The following is a 26,998-nucleotide window of genomic DNA, read 5'->3' as shown; positions in this document are numbered from 1 at the left end:
CTGATCAGGATGTTGGCTATGCAGAAAGAAAGAAACAAATTGGAAAAATATTTTTTAAAGTAGAGGCTTCTAGAGCAATAATCACCACCTCACATCTTCATTAAGCACTGTGAATCGGCTTTCACTAATATATGTAATTTTAAAATGACAAATGTATCATCAACCTAAATACTAAATGATAAAAAGCTTGATTATCTTTCTTATTTTTTAGGGAAAATTAGGGGTAAGTTCTAATATTTTCTTCCCACACCCCAATAGATGGATCAGAATCTAAATAATAAAGTTAGCACCATGGACTTGAATCTGCTGTGGACGAAATTTACTTCTGCTGGATTCTAAAGCTACATATCTCATTCTAGCCATTCACATCATTCATGAGACACACAGAAGGCTGGGTAAGGGAGCACATCAGTGCATTTCAAATCCAGCTTTGATACTATAAACTACAAATGGTGAGTCAGAAGAATCACCTTAGTTGTTAGGGAGTGCATTACCAAAATAAATACATTTCAGTATTAGCTCTCACTCGGTTGTCTTTTAGGTTCATACAAACTAGACATTTTCAAATCACTGCACAAGCAAAAGCTACTACAGCACTCTGATGTTCACCTCTGTCTTAAGGTAGACTTATATAACTCACCAGATGAGGAATGTCAAAAATACCTAGGTTCTTCGTTCACTGTGTTCAAACTTTTCTAAGTCTTCTAAAACAGAAAATGTACATTCAAAATGAATGACAATTATAATGAAGATTCAAGTAAAATGTTTTCATCTTACCCTGTCCAGTTCCAGTGTAAACTTTTGGTCCCATGACTGATTGGAAATGGGTTTCCAGCTCGTTTGACCAACCACAGTATTATCTAGCTTCAAAACTGCACACACGTCATCTGTAATTACAATTTGTAAACTTGCTTAAGTATTTTAAAACCTTTAAAACAGAAGTACCACCGTTTAATAGCAACGAAAGTGTTATGATCCTCTGAAAGTAAGGTGTTTCTTTTATTCCTTTTCTTTTTTGGGGTGGGGAGCAGAGGTGCAGAGGGAGAAGGAGAAGAATCTTAAGCAGTCTCCATGCCCAGCGCAGAGCCTGACATGGGGCTCCATCTCACAACCCTAAGATCATGACCTGAGGGGGAACAAAGTTTGGGAGGCTAAAGCAACTGAGCCACCCACGTGTCACAAACGTAAGGGCTTTTTTAATCCTGAAGCTTTTGAATTTTAAATGGCTACTTTTGTATGTACATACATTCCCACTAGATGCTCCCAATTTATCCTCTGTGTTTGAGAAAAACACAATGATTAAATGCTATTTTGTATGTGTATATTTGTATATAAATAGCAATCATCCAGTTTTTCAGCCTCTACACTTTTTATAGAGCTTGTTACCTCAGGCAATTTTTATTTTCATACTTTTCCTAAAATCTCCGTCTTTATATAGGAAAGCACTGACATATTCACCTCTGTGCTCTATAGTAGGATGAATTATCACAGGCCTTTCCCTTCCACTCCCCAGTTACACCTTTAGATCATAGTTTATAATTACATTTTAGAATGTCTCTCAAGTGCTTCATAAACCTGTTGCAGAATAACCTCCACCCACTCCTCCATTTGTCTAATTGAGCTACTACCCTAGTAAATATGTTTGGTTCAGGGGTTATCAAAATTTCAGTTAGTTTAAAAGTGTCATTATACCACTGAAAAATCAAGATGTAACAAATCCAATAGCCTCCGAACACTTTCAGTTTGGCATGAAGAGTGACACTTGATATTACATTCTTCTAAAAGAATTAATGCTATGTATCATTTAGTTTTCTAAGGTAATTTCAATAAACTTGGTTGCATTTGTTTTCCTGACAGGTATAGCTTTTAATGCTTTAAAATTAAATTATAGAAATCATAATTGTTAAGCTTTTCGTTCAACTTTGGCTCCTCCTATTGCTGTCCCCATTGCTAAATCCTTTGTATAGATCCTTTAATTTGTTATAGGAGCTTTAAAAAATCTGGTTACTGAACTGGATAAGTCGTCGGTTTTTAGGAGATTTCGACTACTTCCACTTTTACTTTTACTTGTTCTGCTCATGAATGATGATCTGGTTTCACTTGGGCTCCAACCAGGTAGTGCAACTGATGTTGCTTTTGACCGTCCAGGGACATTCTCTAGAATATCTTGACAGCCCATAAGACGAACTTCTAAAGTACCTGTTAGCATAAACAAATATCAAATAACAACATCAATTTAAAAAAAATATATTATTTATTAATTTGAGAGAGCAAGCAAGCACAAACGAGGGAGGGGGAAGAGGGAGAGGCAGACCTCCCATTGAGCAGGTAACCCAATGCAGATTGGATCCCAGGACCCTGAGACATGATCGAAGCTGATGGCAAACATTAACTGCCTGAGCCACCCAGGTACCTTAGAACATCAATTCTTAATATAGAACTATGTCTTTGTTACCCATTCAGAAACAGTGGGAAGAAAAAAAAGATGTGCTAAAATAACAAAATCTCTGCTCCCAGAGGATCTGTGAGGTGATTAATCATAATCTTTCCTGTTTTAATAGAGAAACCTATTGAAAATTCTTAATTAATACAATTATAAGAAATTTTATGGAAAGAACAACACCTCCCAAAAACTGTCTACAGGGCATAAAACAAGTTACATCAACTTCTTATATGTCTGAATACTCATTTGTGTCATTTATATAATTACATGGAAGAATTACAGAATTGTTGCTAGACCATGTGAGAGGGGAAATATAAAGCTCAATAATATGCCTATTAAAATAAACATACAGAAATTAGAAACAAGGAAATCTGACTATGTGAAAAACAGTTGTGTTTAGTAGTTATGTAGTAAACATGGAAAAGGACTTTATAGGGGTTTTTTTGCATAAATAAACGGGTTTCTGGTCTATTTCAGACATAAAATAATATTAACTTTCCATTCTAATAGTTAGAAAGTCAAATAGTTATGGACTGTAATTATCAAAGCATAAAATAATTACAATTTCCTTAGGCAAATAAGTATTAAAGGTGTTCAAATGAAAATGAGGAACTGCGAGGCCATCTAAAGATTTGGCTTTGTCATTCTTTAGGCTAGGCTTAGTATACTAGAATGTAAATATGGTGCTACAGTATTAAAATTTTAGATAATGCACAGAGAATAACATTTTAGGAAGAGTATTTTCTGGTCCCATTAAACTTAAATAATTAAAGCTTCACTTAATTTAAAAACTTTAATTATTTAAGGTAACCAAAGGACTTTTAACAAAGTAAAAAAGCATGGATTTATGCTCAACTCAAACTAAAAATAAAATTAAGCAATATACGTGAAAAAAGTGCTAAAGAAACTGGATGTCAGGCAATGAAGAACATATACTCAAGAGATGGGAAATAAATGAAATGAACCTTAAGATTGCTTGAGTTTACTGCCTTGAATACATCTAGGGCATAGTGCAGGAGGGGGAGCTCAGGTACAGCTAAGTGTACTACCTGAGTTAAGGAGCTAGAACCGAGAGTACTGACACAGAATTGATCAAGGTGGCTAGAATTCACAGGCAGTATAAAAGAAAACAGCTCTCCAGACCTAAAACTAAGATGTGGGGAGGGTTCTCCTGATCAAGTAGTAGAGAATAATAACCCTTAGACTAAATGATGTTCTCTTATGTATAACAAATATTAAAAGCAACACTAAGATCAAATTATTTATAGGTAATCTAACTGTGACCTAGAACAAAGTTCAAGACCATTTTCAAGAATACAAAAATATCCAGCACCCAAGAAGCTAAAACTCAATGTCTGGCAGCTAAGCAGAGACTAACAGGCACATTTGTTTTCTACTGCTGGCTTAAAACGACACTTATTTATTACATCACAATTATGTAGGTCAAAGTCTACGAAAGTTGCCTGCACTCTCTACTAGAAATCTCACAAGGCTGAAATCATCATGTCTTCCAGGAAGGCTCTTGTCTGGAAGCTCTTAAAAATCTGCTTCCAAGCTTATTCAGGTTGTTGGAAGAATTCAGTTTGTAGCAGACATAGGACTGGGGTCCCTGTTTCCTTGCTAGATGATGGTCCCTATTTCCTTGCTATTTCCTGTTCTTAAGGCCACCTGAATTTCTTACTATATGGCTGGCCCTCTCTTATCTTCAATCCAACAAGGCACATAAAATCTTTTTCATGATTCAGACCTTTCTTCCTCATCTGCCACTGGCCGGAGAAGATTTTCTACTTCTGGGGGACTCGTGATCATGTTGGGACTACCCAGATCATTCCTCTTTATGTTAACTCAAAGCCAACTGATCAGTAACCTTAATCACATAGGCAAAATCCCCTGTCCCATAAACATAATACTGTCACTGGAGTGATATCTCACTGTATTCACAGGAGAGGGTTTCCAAAAATCATTCTTAAAATTCTGCCTACTCTACCAGGCAAAAAGATAAACACAAAAGTAAGACCCATAATAAGGAAAAAAAAATCAATTAAAAATCAATCTGAGGGGTGCCTGGGTGGCTCAGTGGGTTAAAGCCTCTGCCTTCGGCTCAGGTCATGATCCTAGGGTCCTGGGATCGAGCCCCACATCGGGCTCTCTGCTCAGCGGGGAGCCTGCTTCCCCCCCTCTCTCTGCCTGCCTCTCTACCTACTTGTGACCTCTGTATGTCAAATAAATAAAATCTTAAAAAAAAATCAATCTGAAACAGATGTAAGGGTTAGGATTAGCAGATAAACACATTCACAGTTATTATAATTATATTCCATTTATTCAAAAAGTTAAATAGAGACATGGAATAAAAAAGATCCAGAAAAAAATTTTAGAGATTAAAAACTGACATGTTTGAGATTTAAGGAAAAATACACTGGGATGGGACTGGTGGCAGATTATACATTGCAAAGAAAAGGCTAGTGAACTTGAAGCTATAGCAATGACACAGAAATGATCAAAAATAAGAGACAGAAAGACTTGAGGGAAAAAACAAAACAAAACAAAGCATATGTAAAACTGTGAGTTTAACTTCAATTGGCCCAATATATGTGCCATTTAGTCCCTGATGAAGAGCAGAGAGAATGGAAACAGAAATATATCTGAAAAAATAATAGCTTAAAATTTTCCACATTTAATGAAAACTATAAACCCAGGAAGTACCCAAGAATTTCAATGAACACCATGCAAAAGAAAAATAAGTAAATTACATGAAAGCATACCATAACCTAATTTCTCAAAACAAATAATAAAGAGAAAATATTAAAAGTAACCAGGGGAAAAAGACACATACAAAGATTAGGATGGCAGTGGATTTCTCATTAGAAAGAGTGAAAGCAAGACAGAGAAGCAACAACTTTAAAGTATTGAAGAAATGAGCAAGCAAATAAACTGTGAACATAGAAATTCTAGACTCACTGAAAATACCTTTTAAAAAAAAAAAAAAAAAGATTTTATTTATTTATTTGACAGAGATCAGAAGTAGGCAGAGAGAGAGGTGGGGAAGCAGGCTCCAGGCCGAGCAGAAAGCCCGAGGCGGGGCTTGATCCCAGAACCCTGGGATCATGACCTGAGCCAAAGGCAGAGGCTTAACCCGCTGAGCCACCAGGCACCCCTGAAAATACCTTTCAAAAATGTAGACTTTTCAGATATAAAAATGGGTAAAGAATCCATTATCAGTAACTACCATAAGATCCAGACATATCATTTCTAGGTATTTACCCAACTGAAATGTACATTTACACAAAATCTGCACAAGGATGTTATTAACAGCTATATCTGGAAAAATACAGAATGGAAACAACTAAAATATCTATCATGGGTGAATGGATAAACAAACTCTGAAATATTCACACAACTGAATACTACCAATAGTAGAGAGGAATTATTGATATAGGCAACACAGATGAATATCAAAGTAATTATTCAGAGTGAAAAAGGCCAGAAATTCCTCTCCCAAAAGAAAATGGTATATACTGTATGATTCCATTTATATAAAACTCCACAAAATACAAACTAATAGCAAGTGACAGAATCTGGTCAGTGATTGCCTGAAGACGGATGTGGGTAGGAAGAACCTAAGAACAGGAAAGAGGGATTACACAGAGGCACACAAGGACACTTTAAGGAATGATGAAGATATTCATTATCTTAACTGTTGTGACGGTTTAACAACTGTAAATTTATGACAAAAACCTTGAAGTTATACACTTCAAATAAAACTGGAGGAGGTTCATGATGGTGCCACAACTATATACATTTCCTAAAAATCCTACAACTGTGTACTTAAAGTAGTGAATTCTATGGTCTGTAAATTATGTCTCAATAAAGTTACTAAAGATGGAGGGGGAAGCTTCAATTTCATGCTTGGTCAGGCTTTGGAAATCTTCTCTAATTGTAAAGTGTTAAGACAGATTCATAGACAGAATTTTTATTTTATTTTAAAAAAACAACTTGTTGGCTCTGTGTGTTTTATTTGGATTTTTTTCTTAAACTGGCAAACTTAGCTCCTTTCCAATGTAAAAGCTTAGCTGCAGAAGTCATCCTGGGGAATCTGAAAACATCTGGTTACTACTTTAAACCCTGGTAGCTTATTAAATATTTTAGTAATTTCAATATATCAGGAGATGACAATGCTCAGCACCTACTTTCACTTAGGAAAAAGAAATTGGAAGGGATTTAAGATCTTTATTAAGCATCTAGAAATTTCTTTTATGAGGTGACACAGTTGCAATTGCAAACAACCATATTAGAAATAGCTTAAAATTATTTTATTTTTATAACCTACAATATGCAGTTTTTAAAACAAGCAATCCAAGAAATAAATGTTTGTATCCATAAGCAGTAGCTTATGTGTTCCATTAGAACAAGTAAATCCTTTATCTTTTTAATGTTCCTGAAAAACTATTTCATATCCATCTTACTAATTCAGTATTTCATCTTGGTACAACTAACATTTTTTTTTAATTCTGAGGAAATCTTTCATAAAAACTAGCAAATATCTCAAAATGAGGACCAAAAAATTCAATACCTTAGATCAAAATAGCACTAAATTTGCAAATTTCAATTTATAAGCATACAATCACAAAAGAAATCAGAGTATAAATGAGACAAACCACAAATAATAGAATGCAGTGAGAAACTCAGGAGAGTAAATGTTCTTACTACCTGTCCATGATAATTCTTCATTGTGTCTAATCCTTTATTAAGGCCAATATTATTTCTCTTCCTAGTTACTCCATATTTAGTTTAAGGTTCATCAGGAATTAATTATAAGTTTCAGCAGGAATTTAAAAGAATTTTTGCAAAAACCGAAATTACTTAAGAATTGTAAGATACTTTCTTTTACACTGGTGATTTACATCACATTGAATATGGTTCAATAAGGCAATAAGAACTGGAAAAGATAGAACGGAAAAGGTTAAAGAACTGGGGAGAGGAGCCAATAAGCAGAAAAAGAAAAAAAAAATTTCCAGTCATATCAGATGGTTTTCTAAAACATGGCTTTATTACTCCTCTAGAAATATTGTTGGTTTCTAAATACTGACAACCATATTTTATCAATGAATCATTCAGAAACTCTCAAATATTATTGTGTTCAGCACTGAGCCATACAATGGCAAAACTTAAGTAGTAAGTACAGTTCCTTCTTTATAATCAAATAAACTTTACCAAGTATATCCTGAATCTATAAAGTGTCCAGGACTAGGGTAGAATTACATGTAGGTAGATGATAAGGTCTTTGTTCCTCCCAGGTCTATATTGCAGTTCTGATTTTTTAAAAACAGAGTAAGATGGATAATAAGGCAAGGATATTAAGCAGGGAGTGTGCACAAACCAGTTTAATTGTGACAGAAGATTCATGGTAGGAATTATAGATGATGTGACTAGACAGATAAACACTTTAATATTTAAAACAGTTCAAATAAAATGGGAGGATTTATTTTTTTTTAAGATTTTTTATTTATTTATTTGAGAGAGAGAGACAGTGAGAGAGAGCATGAGCGAGGAGAAGGTCAGAGAGCGAAGCAGACTCCCCATGGAGCTGGGAGCCTGATGTGGGACTCGATCCCGGGACTCCAGGATCACGCCCTGAGCCAAAGGCAGTCGTCCAACCAACTGAGCCACCCAGGCGTCCCAAATGGGAGGATTTTGACCAAAGGTTCCCCAAGCCTTGTTTCATGGTACCCTAGTGTCTCGATTTTTTCACTGTGCTCCTAGTCTAAAAGATATACCTAACAGTTGTTTCAAAGGATATTGCAATATATTAATAATTATTTACAAAAATAATACACATAACTTGAAAGAAAAAGTAATCTTATTTCATTTGTAAATAACCATGGTTACTTCCTAATGGGATGTCTGCACCTACTAAGCACAATATAGCTAGCTTCTCAAACTCTGAAACTAGACTGGAAACCGTCACTTTCTTTTCTATTCCACACTGATTTTTCACATGGTATTGATTATCACAGCAATGCAGGCAAACCCGGCTTCATTACTGTATGACATCCCTGAAAGGAAGATAGCTCTACCTCCTGCTGAAACTGTAACTACCCTGAATTAGTGGTTTAAATGGTAACACTGCTAAGTGAAATAACACTGTGTTTCCCTCAAAAGGTTAAAATAACCCGTTGTACCCTGTGAATTCATTCTGGCATCCCAGGATGCCTCAGATTTAGAAACTCAATTTGGTAACTGCAGGTTTAGACTGAAACTAATAGTGGCAACAACTCGTTTAACCATAAATTTGTCCTTCAAGTTATAATATAGAAGTCTGCCATAATATAAAACTGATCAATAATATTCAAAGCTACTAGAATATGACAGTATGCTATGCAATTCCGAAGAACAACTTCACATCTTTAAAATATTGAATGACATTATTTTTAAGGAAAAGCCCTCACTGACACTGCTAATTTAAGGATTTCTAAGGGCGACAGAAGTCAGTGTAACAAAAATATGTCACATTCATGTGGACCACAAAAACCTTTGCAGCTGATGGTCAGAGAAAATGGTGGAGTAGCAAAGTCTATAGACACTTTCTTCACAGAAACATAGGAAACAAACTAACTAAAAGTTAGCAAAAACAGCATCAACTGTGTGAGATATCTACAAAATAGTTAAAGGTTTACTGCAACCAAGCAAATGGATAATAAAAAAAAGCAATGAATACTCAATGGGAGAGTTCTGTGGCATTTTAACTTACCTTTGCCTCATCTTCCCCCTACCTAAATGGCTTGGTGATGGTCTTCAATATAGCAATCTACAGAGAAAAATTCATTCTCAAGGACATATGATTGTCTGCTTTGACCTAACTCAGGGCTCCTTAAGGAACTAACACAAAGGCATGTTTTTTGTTTTTGATTGGTTGGTTTTTTGCTTAACTAGGAAATCGCTCAGGACAGAGAAATAGCTAAGTGGAAAGCATTTAACAGCAAATGAACTAGTCACTGCAGCCTGGGGAAAAGGATATCAATTGGGACAAACAATAAGATATCCCAAAAAGTCCTGGAAGAGAATATAGGAAGCGAGATGTTTTGAATAACAAGGGGTTTGCAATGCTTCCACTGGGAAACTAGAAGGCAAGGGAGAAACAGAAGACATCCTCAGAAAAGACCCAAAAAAGCCCTAAGCTCTCACATCTGGCTGATCTCCAAGTTCTGTGTGAGCAAAGGCAGAGTTGTTAAAAATGTCTTGGTAACCACTGAGAATATGCCCCAGCACACAAGCACAGAGCTCAGATGCAAAAGCAGGGCATTTTTTTTTTTTTCTTTTTGCCTGCATGCATTAAATATCTGTCAAAACACTAGCTGACCACTAATTTAATGGAGACTTCTATGACCATACATGACAATAAATATAATCTTTACAAAATAGCTTATAAAAGCCCCTAACAACTACATCCCACACAAACAAGAAATTCTAGAGAAGGGGAGTATCTTTCAGAGTTACACATTATAATATTCACAATATTCAGTTTTTAATAGGAAATGATGATACAAGGCAGAAAACAGAATATGGCTAATTAACAAGAAAGGCAGAAATTAACAGAAACTGAGGAAGCCAAGGCATGGGATTTACTGACAAGGACTTTATATCAACTTCAAAAGGACTACCCGCCCCCCCCCCCCAAAAAAAAACCCAAAACAAAAACAAATGAAAACAAAATCCAAAACAAACAAATGAAAGAATGGTGTTTTGGCAAACAGAGGATATTAAGAAAGATACATAATTTTTTATAAAAAAGAATCAAATGAAACTCTAGAGCAGGAAAGTATAGCACTGAATAAAAAATTTACTAGAGAAGTTCAATAGTAGATCTGAGCAGGCAGAAGAATTGGCAAATGTGAAGAATGGTCAATTAAAAGTACCCAGTCATAGGAACAAAGAGGGGGAAAAAAACAAAACAAAAACGAAGGGGAGTGGATATAATTCTGTTATTGAAGCAACTGGGTAACGAGTGTCATTGCATTAAGAGGTATACTGATAAAAATCATAGCCTACTTTTTATAACAGAAAAATAGACACAAGAAAACATTTTTAAAGATCTGAAAGAAAGAAAAAATACATCCACTAATAATATTCTTAAAACATGAAGCTGAAAAATACAGGAAAAAGGTGAAAGAATGACACTCTAGCACAGCTTCATTACAATAAATGCTAAATTTTATAGCCAAAGGGAAATAATAATAGAGAAAATCTCAAGTACAAGAAGAGGAAATGAAAACAGAAAGAATAAATGGGTCATTAAATACATAGGACAATGTCTTGTTTTCTGAAAAAATAAACTAAAAAAATGAGTGATATCTATATAAAGCTTTTAGCTCTCTAGGGAAAACAATACTCAAGGATGATGACTTTTAAGGCATATGTAGAAGTAAAATATATTATAAGAATACAAAAGGGTAGAGTGAAAGGATTTGAAAATTTTTTTAACGATTTTATTTATGTATTTATTTGTCAGACAGAGAAAGAGAGTGAGAGCACAAGCAAGCAGAGTGGCAGGCAGAGGCAGAGAGAGAAGCAGGCTCCCCACCTATCAAGGAACCCAAAGTGGGATTTGATACCAGGACCCTGGGATCATGACCCGAGCCGAAGGCAGCAGCCCAACCAACTGAGCCACCCAGGTGTCCCGAGAATATTTCTTCATAAAAATTTTAAACTGTTTTGGAGGTAAGAGAGCATAATGTGATCACAGGCTGTAATAAGTTTAATATGCATACTAGAGTCCCTAAAGAAAGCAATAAATACACACACACACAAACACACACGCAAAACTTAAAAGGCTGTTATGGGAGATGAAATGGAAAAATAGGTTTGTTCCAGGAAGAATTACAAAGGGCAGGAAAGATGCTATTCAAAAATCAAGATTGTACAGTAAATATGTATCAAAAATAGTATTATATTAAAAGGAAAGTTTATAAAGGGCACATGGAAACTTTTGGGGGTATATCAAAAGTTAACAAATTGTACTCATCAAATGTGTACAATTTATGTACATAAAGCTGTTTAAAAAAGGGGGGAGGGAAAAAAGGTGGGGGGAGGAATATGACAGACTAACAACTTCAATAAGATTTTCAGGGTAGATAAAAAGAAAAGAGTCACCTATATAATGTATATTAAATATGTCACTTCAAGTAAAAAAAAAATAGATTGAAAATGAAAGGATGGAAAAAATTCTTGCTAGGTTACATTAGGTATTAGAAGGGTAATGTGGCTCTAATAATATTAGACAAAGTAAACTGTATGTCTGAGTATTTTCAGAGATGGAGTATTTGTAATGATAAAAGAGTAATTCATCAATAAGATAAAACAACACTAAATGGGTATGCTCCTAATTAAAAACAAAACAAAATAAAAAGCAGGAAGTAAAACAATGAAACTAAAGATGGTCTGTAACTGACTTAACCAATTTGACTTCTGGCTTAGTAACTTAAAAAGACCCTTATGAGAAGCTTCTTTCTGAGCTCTACTAAAGTCAGGCTTTTGAGAGAAATCTTGACAGTTTCAAACCAGAGCGACACGATTCATGTTTGTGGACAAGGCTCACAGGAGTTTGCTGGTCGGAAGACTCTGACTTCTGATGCTTTCCTCACCCTTCTAATTTCTGAAAGCCATGGAAGCTGATGTGTGCTTTTGTGTTTACCTCCACCTCTGGGTCCACAAAATGTCTGTACATCAATAAACATTTGTTCTTTTTATAAAAGAAATAGTGAACAGAAACAAAGTCACCTCTGGAATACCATGAAGAATACAGACACACACACTATGGGAGTTTTAGGAGAGAAGAGAGATAAAGTGGCAGAAAAAATATGTGAAGAATTAATGTCTGAAAATATCCCAAATTTGATGAAGGACATGAATCTACACATTAAGAAGCTCAAGGAATCCAAACAAAGTAAACTCTAAGAGATTACTATTTAAGACATACTATAATCAAACTGTAAAAAAAACCAAAGACAGAGAAATCCTACAAAATAGCAAGAGACGAGCAAGTCACCACTTAAAAGGAATCCTCAGTAAGAATAAAAGCTGATTTTTCATCAGAAAGCACAAAGGCCAGAAGAGACTGGAATGACATATGTAAAGTAATGAAAGAAAAAACTGTCAACCAAGTTTTCCACATATCGCAAAACTAACCTTCAAAAATAAAGAGATTCCCAGAAAAATCAAAGTTAAGGGAGTTTGTAACTAGTAGATCTGCCCAGAAGTGCTAAAATAAGTCATTCGGATTGAAATGAAAGGACATTAGACAGTAACTTGAAATTGGGAGAAAAAAAAAAAATACCAGTGAAACTAACTACACAGGTAAATATAAGAGCCAGCAATACTGTTTCTGATTTGTAACTCTTTGTTTCCTTTATTACTTCAAAGACAGATGCATAAAACAGTACTTATAATGTGATCTAATGGGCACACAGTATATAAACATGTAATCTGTGATACAACAACAACATAAAGACCGGGAGACACAGCTATATAGGAGTGGAGTTTTTGTAGGCTATTGAAGGTAAAGTGGTAAAGACTCATAAATTCAGGATATTAATCATCAGGGAAACCACTGAGAACAGAACTAAAAAATACACAGTAAAGGAAACAAGGGAACCAAGAAGGTAAACTAGAAAAATTCAAAAACAAAAGAAAGCAGTATCAGAAGAATTCAGAGGGAAAAAAAAGATTAAGACCTGTAGAAAACAAATAACAAAATGGCAGAAGTAAGCCTTTTTGTTGTATAATAAAGGATCTGGCTTGGTTTTGTTCATGGCTCCTGGGAGCAAACCTTTAAATCATTGTTATTTCCCCAGTGACAACAGTGTCTTCATTTCTTAGTGGGCCCCTCAGACCTCAGATGGGTTTATACTAACAAAGTGATTCATGATGGGCCCCTACACAGTTTCTGGATGGGGGCTAGCTATGCCAGAAATACAACCATATGGTTAGAGGGGTGGTGCCACATAATATTAATCTGACCTCCTGACCTTCAGAGAGGGGTGGGGAACTAGACACTGATTTCAATCAAGTGGCTGAATCACTCACCACTGGCAGGTCACTCCCACATAATAAAGCCACAACAAAAACTGTGGATACTCACAGTGGAATGAGATTCCTGGTTGGTGACAGAAACTGATACACACTGAGGACTAGGAAGCTTCACATCTGGGACCCCCAGATCTCTCATGTATCTTTTCTAATTTATATTTTTAACAAGTAATAACACTATCATCATAAACACAGAGCTTTCTTGACTTCTTTGAGTTGTTCTATAAAATTATTGAGCCTGAGGTGGCAGTGGGGAATCCCTGATTTGTAGCCTGTTCGTCAAAAGTGTGGACAGTTGGGGAAACTCCAAGCTTACAACTTATGTTGGAAAGGAGGGCAGTCTTGTGGGGGACTGTGCCATTAACTTATAAAATCTGACCCAACTCTAGGTAGTTAGCATCAGAATTGCATTGCCACGTAAGTAATTACCTTAAATGTACATGGATTACACTGTTCAAGTAAAAGGGAGAGACTGGCAGAACTGATTAAAAAAAACATGATTATAGGCTATCTAACAGGGCTTATTTTAGATCCAAAGACCCAAACAGATTAAAAATGAATGGACAGGAAAAGATATTCAGTGCAAATAGTAATAAGGAAAAGAAAGCTGGGATGGCTAGACTATTAACAGACAAAATAGACGTTGAATCCAAAATTATTACAGGAGACAAAGAAGGACATTACATTTTGATAAAACAGTCAATCCATCAAGAAGATATAAAAATATTACAAACATGTCATGTGCACTTAACAACAGAACCCAAAAATATATGAAGCAAACAATTACATAATTAAAAGGAGAAATAGGCACACAAAATAATTAGAGACTGCCCCACTTTCAATAATGGACCCATGAAAATGGAAATAATAAGAATAAAAAAATGGAAAAGTATTGGTAAGGATATGTGCTCTTGGAAACATAAAATGATAAATGACATAAAATGATGATGCAGCCATTTGTGGAAAAGTCTGACCACTCCTCAAAAATATAAACACAAAATTATCGTGACCTGCTAATTATACTCCTAGGTATATACCCAAAATAAGTGAAAACAGATGTTTCAAAAAAACAAAAACAAAAAAAACCCCTAAACACAAATGTTCATAACCACACTATTCACAACAGTCAACAGGTGGAAACAACCCAAACAATCCAAATATCCACCCACTGATGAAGGGATAAACAACTCAGTATAGATCCACATACAAAGGAATATTATTTATCATAAAAAGGAATGAAATACTGGTATATGCTACAAGAACAAAGCTTGAGACTAGAACACTAAGTGAAAGAAGTCAGACACGGAAGGCCACAAATTATGTAATTCTACTTATAGGTAATATCTAGAAGACAAATCTACACAGAGAGAAAGTCAATAGTGGTTGCCAGAGGCTGGGGGTATAGGGAATAACTACTTAATGGGTACAGGGTTTCCTTTTAGGATGATGAAAATGTTTTAGAACTACAAAGTGATTATGGTTACACAACACTGTAAATAAATACTTCTGAACTATATATTTTTAAATAGTTAAAATAATAAATTTTATGTGATGTGTAAATTATCACAATGTTTTTAAAAATCTGTGCATACTTTCTTATTCATTTATTAAACCAGGACCAGATGTAGACACAGAAGAAGGAATCAAAAATAATTAGAAGATGTACACAACCTACCTGTTAGTGCTGCTGGTTTGGATAGTGTACTATATTGGTTTTGTGTGGATATCATACTTTGACGTGGACTTAGTGTTGGTGATGCAACAAGTGAAAGCTCCTCAATAATAATACTGCTTTTGGGATGATTCTTGGGAAGTTCATTTAATCTTTGTTCTAATGAATACTTCAAAAGGTCCAACTTCTGACTTGATTCATTAAATCTTGCTTGGGCCTTGAACAGGGAAAAGACAATTGTTATTTAAATAATTACATTCTTTGATGAATATATTTATTAAGTTAAAATATTTATTTAAAATTACTTCTGAAAGTGCTTTTCTGTCTGTTACTTTTCCTGAGCCAAGTAATTTCATTACATTCTTTGCACCTTCTGCTACTGCAAACTCTATCCTAAAATGATGCCGTAATTCTTCCATCCGAAGTTCAAGAGGACTTATGACAGGTTTTGCTAGAGGGGAAAAAAAAAATGCAATTGAACCATTTATTTGGTATTTTCATGTGAAGTGATTAAAATTCATGAACAAAAAATTTCCTACGACTTAAAAGTTACTTATTAAGTCAATAAACACTCAAGTAATACTTAATAGATACAATGTTGAAATAAAAAGTTTTAGCCACTAAAACTCAAAGATAAAAACTAAACATCAAGAAACATAATGCTTCCTCCTCCTTAACTTTGAACTACTGCTTCTCTCCTACTTAACATTTATTAAGCACCATGTCCATAATAATAAGAATGACAATTTATCTCTATTCCATCACCATTATCAAAAGCCAATTCATTGGTCTGGACTGCCTGAAGAATCTGCATTCGAATCACTTCTATTTTTGTCTTGCTGTCCTGGAGCAATTGCTGAGCTGTGCCATGGAGTTTCCGATCCTATTAAAATAAGTTTGAAAAGGTAAGCAGGTGAAAAGACAAAACTTTTTCATAACTCCTAAGTCAGATCAAATGATTATCAGCAAGTGAAAAACAGAGTTAAAAGAACACTTGTATGTAGATATACTTATTTTAAATATAAATAGATATACCTGTAGATACATTTATTTTAAAAAGCCACCAAACTGTTAGCACTATAAATGAGAAAAACAACTCCATAAATTAGGATAATTTGATGAAAGCAAGTGAATTTTACTACTGTTTAAAAAACTCCAAATTCACATTTGTAATTTTCTCTTTTCCTGCTTTACACAAAATATAAAGAATTTTCCCAGACCATGGTCAGTAATTCTCATACTCAGAAGCACTGTACGTGACAGAGATGCCTCAGTGACTAGGCCTGAACATTTTGAAAACCTCTTCCTCTCCCATAACAACACAGTTACAATCTTCCGGTGTTTCACATAGGAAAGCAAATTTTTAAAACTAATCATAGGTGATAAATCTGAGAAAGGAAATAAGAAACAGAATTTGTCAACATTGGTGAGATAATGAGAAAGGTTTCTTGAAATTCTTGAATGTCAAAAAATAAGACTGTCTCAATAAAGTAAGAGGAAATTATAGTGAGTACAAGTCTTTTACTTCTTTTAAGTTCAAGAAAGGTGAATTACATTAAATAATGTTACTATCATACTTCAGTTTAGTTTCAGTAACAATGAATGCTACTAACAGAGAGTCACAAAAACTTACCATTTTTGGAACTGTGGTCAGCTAAATAATGATCCACCCAAAGATGTCCATGTCCTAATCCTAGAACCTTACAAATGTTACCTTACATGGCAAAGGGGGACTAAGAGAGCAGATGGAATTAAGGTTGTTAATTGCCCAAACTTAAAATACAGAGATCATTTCCTGGATTATCCAGGTAGACCCAAAGTAATCACAAGGCTCCTTAAATGTAGAAGAGAAGGCAGAAGAAGAGGGCAGAGTAATGTGAGAACTCTACACACTGCTGTTGACTTCAAAGACTGATAAGAGGGCCATAAGCCAAGAAATGTGGGCAGCCTCTGGATGCTAGAAAGAGCAAGGAAACAAATTATCCTCTACCTCCTTCAGAAGGGAATGCAGCTTTACCAATGCCTGATTTTTAATTCAGTGAGATCATTGAGACTTCTCAATTACAAAACTGTAAAATAATAAAGTTACGTCGTTTTAAGCCACTAAATTTATGATGATTTATTGCAGCAGCCATAGAAAACAAAACAGTAATTTCTTCCAAAAATTTCATATGTAACAGAAGTAACAGAAGTTAATACCATCTCCTGGTTAGTTATATTAGTTGTCAAAGTCTAGTGGTTTTCAATCCACAAAAAAAGAAATGATAAAGCTATGCATCAAGTTAGGAAACATTTATTCACAAGAAAGGCTAATTTTTGCTTATTATTTAGGCATCTCTACTTTTATCACCAAGGCAGTCAGTACTGGTTTGGAAATAAAATAGGATACAATCAACCTATATTCTCTGGAAGAGTTCAAGCCTTGTCTCTAGCTTCTAAGCTAGTGATAAGCATCAGATGTGCAGCATCATTTCAAGAAAAACACACACAAGTATATGATGACACTGAGAAAAGGGGAGGGTGAAGATGTGGGGTGAGACAGACAATGACGACAGTATATAAGGAAAAACAGAGAGTGAGCTGACATATTTTATGATAAATACTAAACTAGTTTGGCTAAATATAGTGGAAGAAAAAGCAGTTTGCAAACTTATTTTCATATTTTTCTACCACTTCTTTCCTGCTCCTAAGGTCAATTTAGGAAAGATCTTCTAGTCAGATTTCATTATTAAATATTTAGATTTTAAACCAAAGGAGTTGGGCAGCAGAGTTTAATATATGTAAATTAAATATCAAATTAAATATCTCTTAAATATCAATTTACACCATGAAGTACACACACACACCACACTGTATTTGTTAATTCTGCTTTACTATTAAAAATACTTGCTTGAGTTTGGTGTTTGGTTATGACTAATTATATATGCTTTTAAGAATATACCTATTCACCTTCCAGATTTAAAATAAAAATACTTTACTTTTACTTTAATTATTCATTTCCAGTATTAGGTACATCAGACAAACTGAAGATTTAAAATAGCTTTTCTATTTTTTTGAGACCTCATTGGAGTAAGAGGAAAAACTTAGTATTCCAAAGCTCCTAATTTAATGAGGCAAATATGTTTTGCAATCAGACAGACCGGGGTTCAAGTCTTAACTGTATTTTTAACCTTGGATTAGTTACCTATCTTCCGCAAACTTTAGGTTTCTTGCAGAAATTATGTAAATGGGGATACCATTCTCTAAAACATGGAGGTTTGTAAGCATTAGATAAAACTAAAATCATACTGCCTAGCACTTGATTGGCATTAAAATGTTCTCTTTTAGAGTAATAAAAATGATTATTACGATAATGAAGTCCTAGTATAAATATGTATAAATATTAAGCAAACTGTATAATACTATGCTCTTCAATTAAGCTACTCCTTTTATTATTTTTATTACCACGAGAGAAGACAGCAGTTCTATCATTTACTTCTTTGGAAATACTTTCCTTTTTTTTTTTTTTTTAAAGATTTTATTTATTTATTTATCTGACAGACAACAAACGATCACACTAGGCAGAGAGGCAGGCAGAGAGAGGAAGGGAAGCTGGCTCCCTGCTGAGCAGAGAGCCTGATGTGGGGCTCAACCCCAGGATCCTGGGATCATGATCAGAGCTGAAGGCAGAGGCTTTAACCCACTGAGCCACCCAGGTACCCCTGAAAATACTTTAACTATTTCAATTCAACATGCAAAGAAGAGCATCGGTTCATTTTAAAATTAATCGACTTTTCCCAGACTTCTGGAAGATCTGCACAGATGTCAAAGTATGATGAAAGCTTTTAAAACTGACACTGGATAGTACCTGTAACAGGTGATTTATAATTACTACATGTCAGTCTTATGCTTTCCAGCATTCCATAAATTTTTATGGTCAGTTTTATGCTTCTAGGAATTCAACAGATTTTTTACTGAGCACCTAATATATTCAAAACAAGAGATAAGGCAGGTCTAAAGTATACAAACTGGTTTAAGAATTACAGAAATACTGGCCTTTATGTTAAGGTTTTGGAAAGATTTTTATGTATGTTAGGTTGAATCATATGAAAATGCCAATATCTGACTAATTCTGAACTAAAAAGATAGTAATTTCATATGGTTCTATTGGTGATTAGCACTCTACAATGCCTGTTATATTTTAAATGTACAGTATTTTAAAATTTTAAGTTAAAAATTTTGTATTTTCCAATTATGTAATATTTTGTTTTATAAAGAATAACCATTACTGTTTTGCAAGTCATAGTGGGACCTTTATAACAGATAAACTACATCACACACAGATTTCAGAAATAAATAAACCAATCATTATCTTTATTTTTCCATCACATACTTATGGCTTACTTTACATGTATTAATTATGGTCACGTCCAGTGAAAATACAAAGATTAATCAGTTAGGATGCTACCTTTAAAAACCTATAATTTTACTGAACAGATACAAATAATTATGTATGTATCAGAATGTTTAAAGTAGTCAAAGAAAATTCAAAGGAAGATGGGATCAATTTTAGCTGAGAAAATCCAGAAACGTTTTATGGGCTCTTAATACAGATGAGACTGGACTATATCAAAACTAGAACCATTGAGGAGAGTGAGGCGACGATAGATGATCAGATACTTTCAAATGAGAAAAAGTTTCGAAAAGACTTGGGTACATTTAAAGATGTTAACAAGAACCCCAAATTTTAATAAATAGCTTGTCACCTGAATACATCGATGGAAAACATCTCTTCAACATGTCTTATGAAGCCCTTAGATTATTCTGAAAACCAATGGTGATCCTTAGAGCCAAGAGATTTACATTCTAATGTTGATAAAGATGATAAAGAAATCATGTAAATTATAATTTCAGGTAGTAGTAATGCAATGAAAGAGACAAGCAGAGACAGGGGCTGATATTTTATATAGTAGAGTAGTAAAGAGCTTGCTGAAGTGTTAGCATCTAGCAGTGACTGTAATGAAGTAAGAGAAAAAGTCCCATGAAAAGTACTTCAGTGGAGACATCTAGGCAGAGACACAGTAAATGCAAAGCCTCTAAAGTAAGAGTGTGCTTGGTATGTTCAAGAGATAGCAAAGAAGCTGATATAGCTAGAGTGTAGTAAGAGAGAATATAGTGTTTTAAAGGATAAAATCAGAAGGTAGCCAGGGTAATTCATGTATGATGAACTTGTAAGCCACAATAAGGACTCTGGATTTTGTTCTAAGCTTGCCAGAAAGCCAACAGAAGGTTTTGAAACATGAGCTGAAAATATCTGACTTGGCTTTTGAAAGGACAACTCTGGCTATAATGTGTATTAGGGTAGTAATTTTGTTATGAGGAATATAATAACTAGGTCCTGGAGATGATTTTCACCAAGAAAATTAATTCTTTACTCCTACCCTAAATTTGCTCCCCATTGTGAATTACCTATCTGTGTGAAGGGGCACCACCATTCATCAATCTGCCTACATAACCAACCTAAGAATCATCTTCAACTCTTTCTTTCTCTTATCAAGACACCACATATTTATTCGACCTAAATAGCTTGACTCCGTCTTCTTTACTTTCACTGCATGTTTCACCTGGCCTCCTATAAAAGCCTATTTAAACTTGCTGCCTATGCACTTGACCCTTCTCTAATGAATTCTTCAAGTCTAAGAAAGATGAATATGAACTTTCTAAACTTCAAATCTGATAATGTATTTACTCTGCTAAAAGTCTTTCAGTAGCTCCATATATCTCATAAGATAGAATCTCAACTGCTTAATGCTATACCTCTCATTACACCTCACTCACTTAAAGCTCTACTGGTGGGGAATAGGGGGGGAAAAAAAAGTCTTGTTGCAATCGCCTGGAAGACTTTTCCCAAAAATAAATGTGCTTTTCTGGAGATTGAGATTTGTTCACCCATGAGGGCATGGCCTTCCACTGGAGATGACTACAAATGTTAAAAGTGTATTCTACCTACTTCAGATATATTGGATAAGAAATAAGCTCAGAGTTTCTGCTACAGCCATACAATAGCACTTATACTCCTTAGAATAAGCCATGCTATTAAACAGTTCCTTATTCTGTATCTGCTGGGTTTACCCACATCATCTTCCCTAGAAAGTAATTCCCTTTTAAATTCCAAATCATCCCTCAAATCTCATATTGAGTAATGACTTCTTCTGGCAGTTAAGTGATTCTTATCCACTGTTTCTAAAGTAACTTGAACATACCACTATTATGTACTGTAATTACTTACATGTGATACTTCCTTTTTGGATAGTGAACTTTTGAAAGTGGGATATTTGTTATCTGTTAGCACCTATTATGTTATAAGGCATTAACTTTATTACATTTTTACTCCAGAGTTCAGCAGAATAGCTATCAAACGGTTAAGTCCTTAACAAATTAATATTCCAAATAACTACAATTTATAAATTTCCCTAATCTCACAGAGATACACTTTGACCCAATGAGAAGTTTAAAGATGAGAAATGAAAACAAGACCAAATCTAGACAGAAATAACTAGCAGATCTACCTCAGAGACTTTAGCAGCTGAACCTCTCTACTTGATTCCTTCTCAAACTAATAAATCCCCTAATTAAAAATAAAAAGCTACTGGGGTATCTGGGTGGTGCAGTCGGTTGAGCATATGATTCTTGGTTTCAGCTCAGATTGTGATCTCTGGGTTGTGGGACTGAGCCCTGCACTAGGCTCCACACCCAGCACAGTTTGCTGAAGTTTCTCTCTCCCTCTCCCGCCTCCATCACTCACTCACTCACTCGCAAATAAATAAATAAATAAATAAATCTTGAAAAAAATAAAAGGCTAGCAGAAAATTATCTGTTGTTTCAGTAGGATGCTCATAGTTCTGTTCATTTTGGACCTGTGGTTATCCTAAGTTATCTATTTTATTTCCAGTATTTCCATAAACCTGTTCATACTGGGAGTGGAGTAGGCAATTATAGACCATTTAAGAATGTAATGTATGGCCTTCTCATTCATTCATCTATCAACATACACATTCGCTTTTGCTTTAATGTCAAAGGGTTCATAAACCTCTCAATCTAATCCATCAACTTTGTTTTTAAAAAACTTACTCCAGGGGGTGGTAGCTAGGTAAATTTAATTTTTTTTAAAAGACTTATTTATTTGAGAGAGAGAGAGAGAGAGAGAGAGAGAACGTGCAGAGGGAGAGGGAGAAGGAGAGAGAGTCCCAAGAAGATCCTGTTCTCAGGACCTGAGCGGAAACCAAGAGTCACTGGTGCAACAACTGACTACACCACCCACATGCTCCTGAATAAATTTAATTTTAAAACACCCAGCATAGTATGATGCATTCACAGTTCCAAGAACATAGTATTTGCCTTAAAACAAAAAAAGCCCAAAATAACATTTGATAAAAATGAAAAATGTACAAAACTAAAGGTCAACATCAAAAATAATAACACAGAAAAAAACTATCACCCCATGAGTGTTCAGTTAATAAAATATGCTATTAAATATCATCTAAGTAATATATCAAGTATAAAACAAATATTTTCCCTAAAAATAATTTAAAAATTCATTTGCAATATGGCATATAATCTAATTTTCATTATTAAACTTAAAAAAAATCTTACTTATTAATATATACACATTTCTCCCTTTTCTGTATCTTCCCAGATTTCCTTGGGTGGGTGAGCAGGGTGCATATCTCCAAGTTAAAATTCTACTCCATCCCCCATTTCAAATTCTTAAATAAAACAAGACAAAATCAAAACACAACCTAACAACTTTTATTCTGAAATTACTTAGGAAATATCTATTAAAATATGAAAGAAACATTAATTTGCAGAGGCAAAATCTTTAAATTAGTTGAGAATACAAAGGTGAATTTTAAAAGTCCACCTTTCTAATAAGACTTTATGGAAATTATAAAATTACAGAACCTTAGTTTGGAAAGAACCTTTAAAACAATTGGTTTAGTGGTAACCAACACTTTCTCTTCTACATTATACCGCAGAACAAGGACACATTCCTATTAGTATCAACTGCTCCCCATAAGATGACTTTCAATTAGGAATTATATGCCCATTCCAGATTCCCAGAAGAATCCACAGCTCTACTTCAAATAATCACTCCCACTAGAATGTCTTGTCTTTCCATTTGTTGTTTCCTGAAAACCTGTCTATAGCGCTAGAAAACTAATATTAGAGTCTAAATTTTTTTTGAATTTTATTTACTTATTTGCCAGAGAGAGGCAGCAAGAGAGGGAACACAAGCAAGGGGAGAGGGTGAGGAAGAAGCAGGTGATGTGGGGCTCAATCCCAGGACCCTGGGACCATGATCTGAGCCAAAGGCAGACACTTAACCAACTGAGCCACCCAGGTACCCCCTAGAGTCTTAATTTTTTTTAAAGATAACCTTTTGTTTTAGAACAATTTTAGATTCACAAGAAAGTTGCAAATATGGAGAGCTCCTGTGTACCCTTTACTCATACAGCTAAATTTTTCTTAACTGGTTTTAGTAGGAGTAAGTTATTTTAAAAAATTTTTTTAAAAAATATTTTATTTATGTATTTGTCAGAGAGAGAGATGGAGAGAGACAGCATGCTCACAAGCAGAGGGAGCAGCAGGTAGAGGGAGAAGCAATTCCAAGATGCTGGGATCATGACCTGAGCTGAAGGCAAATGCTTAGCCAACGGAGCCACCCAGGCACCCCTACAAATATTATTTTAAAAACTATTGTTTCTTACTTGTTTTATTGTCAAATACTTTCAAATTTAGAAGCTAAAATGGTCTTAGAAATTATAATACACGTTTAAACAGCAAAATCACCGTAAGCACAAAAATGCAAAAACTGTGGTACTAAACAGACCATGAAAAGGATACTTGTTTATAGGGTAAGAGCTTAAAGAAGGTAGAGCCCCTTGTCTGACCTCAGTTTTGAACATGCACATCAGACAACTCACATTTTTCAGCCCTCTGTGCATGCCCACAAATGACTGTGAAAATGTCACAAGTATGGATGCTGGGTTTACAAATAAGTTTTATCAGATAGGTGAATTCACACATATGGAATATGTAAATAATTCGGACTGGCTATATACACTTACATTTATAGTACTTACCTTGGAAGATCCATTTGAATACATCTGTATCATGTTCTCTGCACCTTGTTTTACTTTAAGTTCTATATCCAATTGTTTTTGTAAGGCCATCAATCTATTATTACTAGTGGAACAACGAGGGTCACTGCTGGGAGTATCTGGAGTCCTTGGGCAATCTGTAAATTAAATAGTATGTAAAATTACTTAGTAGGACCAATTGCTGCTTAAAATTAGAAGCTGATATTCTCAAAGAATACAGAATTATAGGGTTTGAGATGGGCTTAAAGTCACCTAAATGGAATCTCCTTATGCTTACCAATAACACAAGAATTGAAGCCAAGAAAATATTCAAGTAGAGTTGCAGGATCATCTGCCAGGGATACACTGAGTTTGAAACTGAATTAGATCACTGCTCCAAAGTTTTCCCAACACTATTATGTTTACACTAAATAAAATAATTTGACTCATCTATTCAACAATTATACTAAATCTGTACTTAATACCTGACTGGTTAAAGAAGGCGGCATATTTAAACATTATACAGATTCCTCTAAAGTAATTATTTGTAAATAGAATATAATGCCAGCATTCTTTATAGTAATAACCTAAACATACACATAAAGAATTTCACATTTTGTTTACTACTAGGAGGATTTCAATCAAAATGAAAGTGTTTCAAGGACACGGATTGATTGATATCACATTGATGATAGGGGTATATCTAAAACATAAAGTCCATGGTTTCTCATAAAGCATACAGTGGTGCTTCTACTTTGAAATAAAAACAATAACTTTGAACAGAAACTTCTAATTATTTTGGTGAATCCATTATTGAAACACTTCTAATTTTACTGTATAACTAAAATTCTTCAAAGTGAAGTTCATCATTTTGTGTTTTATCTACCTTAGGTCACTTGCTTATAAAAAAAACAACTTAGATGACTAGAATACTAAACCTGGTTTAGTTATAAATAACTTGGCAATCACAGGAAAATTGTCTGAACTGAAAGTTACTTAACCTTTGTGCTTCAGGGTTAAGTGCAATAAAAGATGGTATGACTAACCGATTTTAATGAATATTTTACATTTGGCTTTATATACTTTTAAAAAAATTCATGAATTTAAAAACAATTCAACATAATTTCTTAATTGTAAAAATACAGGTGCTATGCTAGTTATGGATATAAAATACCATTTTATCATTTATATACTATGCTACAAAGTATAAGTCTTGATGTAAGGGTTCTATAAACTCATCAATCCTCATAAACAGTCCTGTAATGAGCACTGCACCCACATTATAGGAAAAAAAAAAAAAAGAAAAACAACTAGGGCACAGAGTGGTGAAGAAACTGGCCCAAGGTCATATATCTAGCAAGTCTGTTCCATACCAAAGTCTACCTTACTAAGTGCTGTGCTATGCTGCCTTATTACTACTTTAAAAACCTTGTAAATAACTATACTAGACTCTGCATGTATGCATACTTACATATATAATAGTACAATTATACACACACAAATATGTATATGTATGCATATTAATCCTTAAAATAACTTCTCTACATTTTATGCAGCAGGAAACAGGCAGTCACAGTTACTAGCTGAGATTCAAATTCAAAAAAGGTTTCTATTGTAACTGAATTCCCCACATTATAAATGAGCTGCTCCAAAAGCTGATTTTATAAGTGACATATTTTTTTTTAAAGATCTTATTTATTTATTTGACAGAGATCACAAGTAGGCAGAGAGGCAGGCAGAGAGCGAGGAAGAAGCAGACTCCCTGCTGAGCAGAGTCCGATGCAGGGCTCCATCCCAGGACCCTGGGATCAGGACCTGAACCAAAGGCAGCGGCTTTAACCCACTGAGCCACCCAGGCACCTCTATAAGTGACATATTCTTATTTTAAAAAATGAATATTAAGTATAGATAACTTTTCTGAACAAGCTCACAAATGAACTACTTAACATATTATTATGGACAGAATGTTTATGTCCCCGTAGATGCATATGTTGAAACCCTAATGTGATGGTACTGGAGGTGAGCCCTCTGGTAGGTAATTAGATCATGAGGATGGTCTCTCTTTCATGTAAGGATACACAGAAAAGACGCTGTCTAAAACCAGGAAGAGGCCCATCACCAGAGCTCTGACCCTGCGGGCACCTCGATCTCAGTTCCCAGCCTCTAGAACTGTGAGAAATAAATGTCTGTTATTTAAGCCACCCAATATATGGTATTTTGTTGAATCGGTCTAAACTAAAACATATGCATCATAGTGGTTAAGAGTACCTACATTTGAATCTCAGTTTTGGAACTGAGATTTAGTACAAACCATGTAATAGAGGGTAAGCCTCTTAACAGTTCTGTGTCTCATTGTCATTATTGCTAAACAATAAAAATAGCATCAAGCACGCAGGGTTACAGTGATTTAATAAAGAACTTAGAACTGTAAAGAACTTAGAAAAGGGCATGGTACATAGTAAATATTCAATAAACATTAACTAACAGTAGTTACTGTATAAAGTGTAAGCATATCTCCTATTGAGTCTATAAATGAATTGCACTTCATACTAATGACTAAAAAGTTATGTCTATTCAGATCTTTGAACAGTCAGATTTTCTTTCTTTCTTGTAGAAATTGAAATCACATAAAATTTGGCATATGAAGTTAACTTATAGTAAGCACATTTAAAAAAAAAAAAG

At 34.5% G+C, this 26,998-nt stretch overlaps 1 protein-coding gene across 1 annotated transcript in view; it reads right to left on the bottom strand.

The window, feature by feature from the left end:
* The window catches only part of PKN2 (protein kinase N2), a 133,326-nt gene that overhangs the window by 43,869 nt on the left and 62,459 nt on the right, over positions 1-26,998 (bottom strand). The window contains exons 3-8 of the mRNA XM_044238639.1: positions 24,320-24,474; positions 15,963-16,080; positions 15,503-15,648; positions 15,201-15,414; positions 2,014-2,199; positions 778-887 (exon numbers count right to left, since the gene is read on the bottom strand). Of these exons, the coding sequence (XP_044094574.1) occupies positions 778-887; positions 2,014-2,199; positions 15,201-15,414; positions 15,503-15,648; positions 15,963-16,080; positions 24,320-24,474 (929 nt within the window). The remainder of the gene's footprint in view (positions 1-777; positions 888-2,013; positions 2,200-15,200; positions 15,415-15,502; positions 15,649-15,962; positions 16,081-24,319; positions 24,475-26,998) is intronic.

Source organism: Neovison vison, chromosome 2 (genome assembly GCF_020171115.1).
Source record: "Neovison vison isolate M4711 chromosome 2, ASM_NN_V1, whole genome shotgun sequence".
Taxonomy (NCBI): Eukaryota; Metazoa; Chordata; class Mammalia; order Carnivora; family Mustelidae; genus Neogale; species Neogale vison.
Note: the sequence above shows the minus strand (reverse complement) of the source record. Positions and strands in the feature narration are given on the sequence as shown.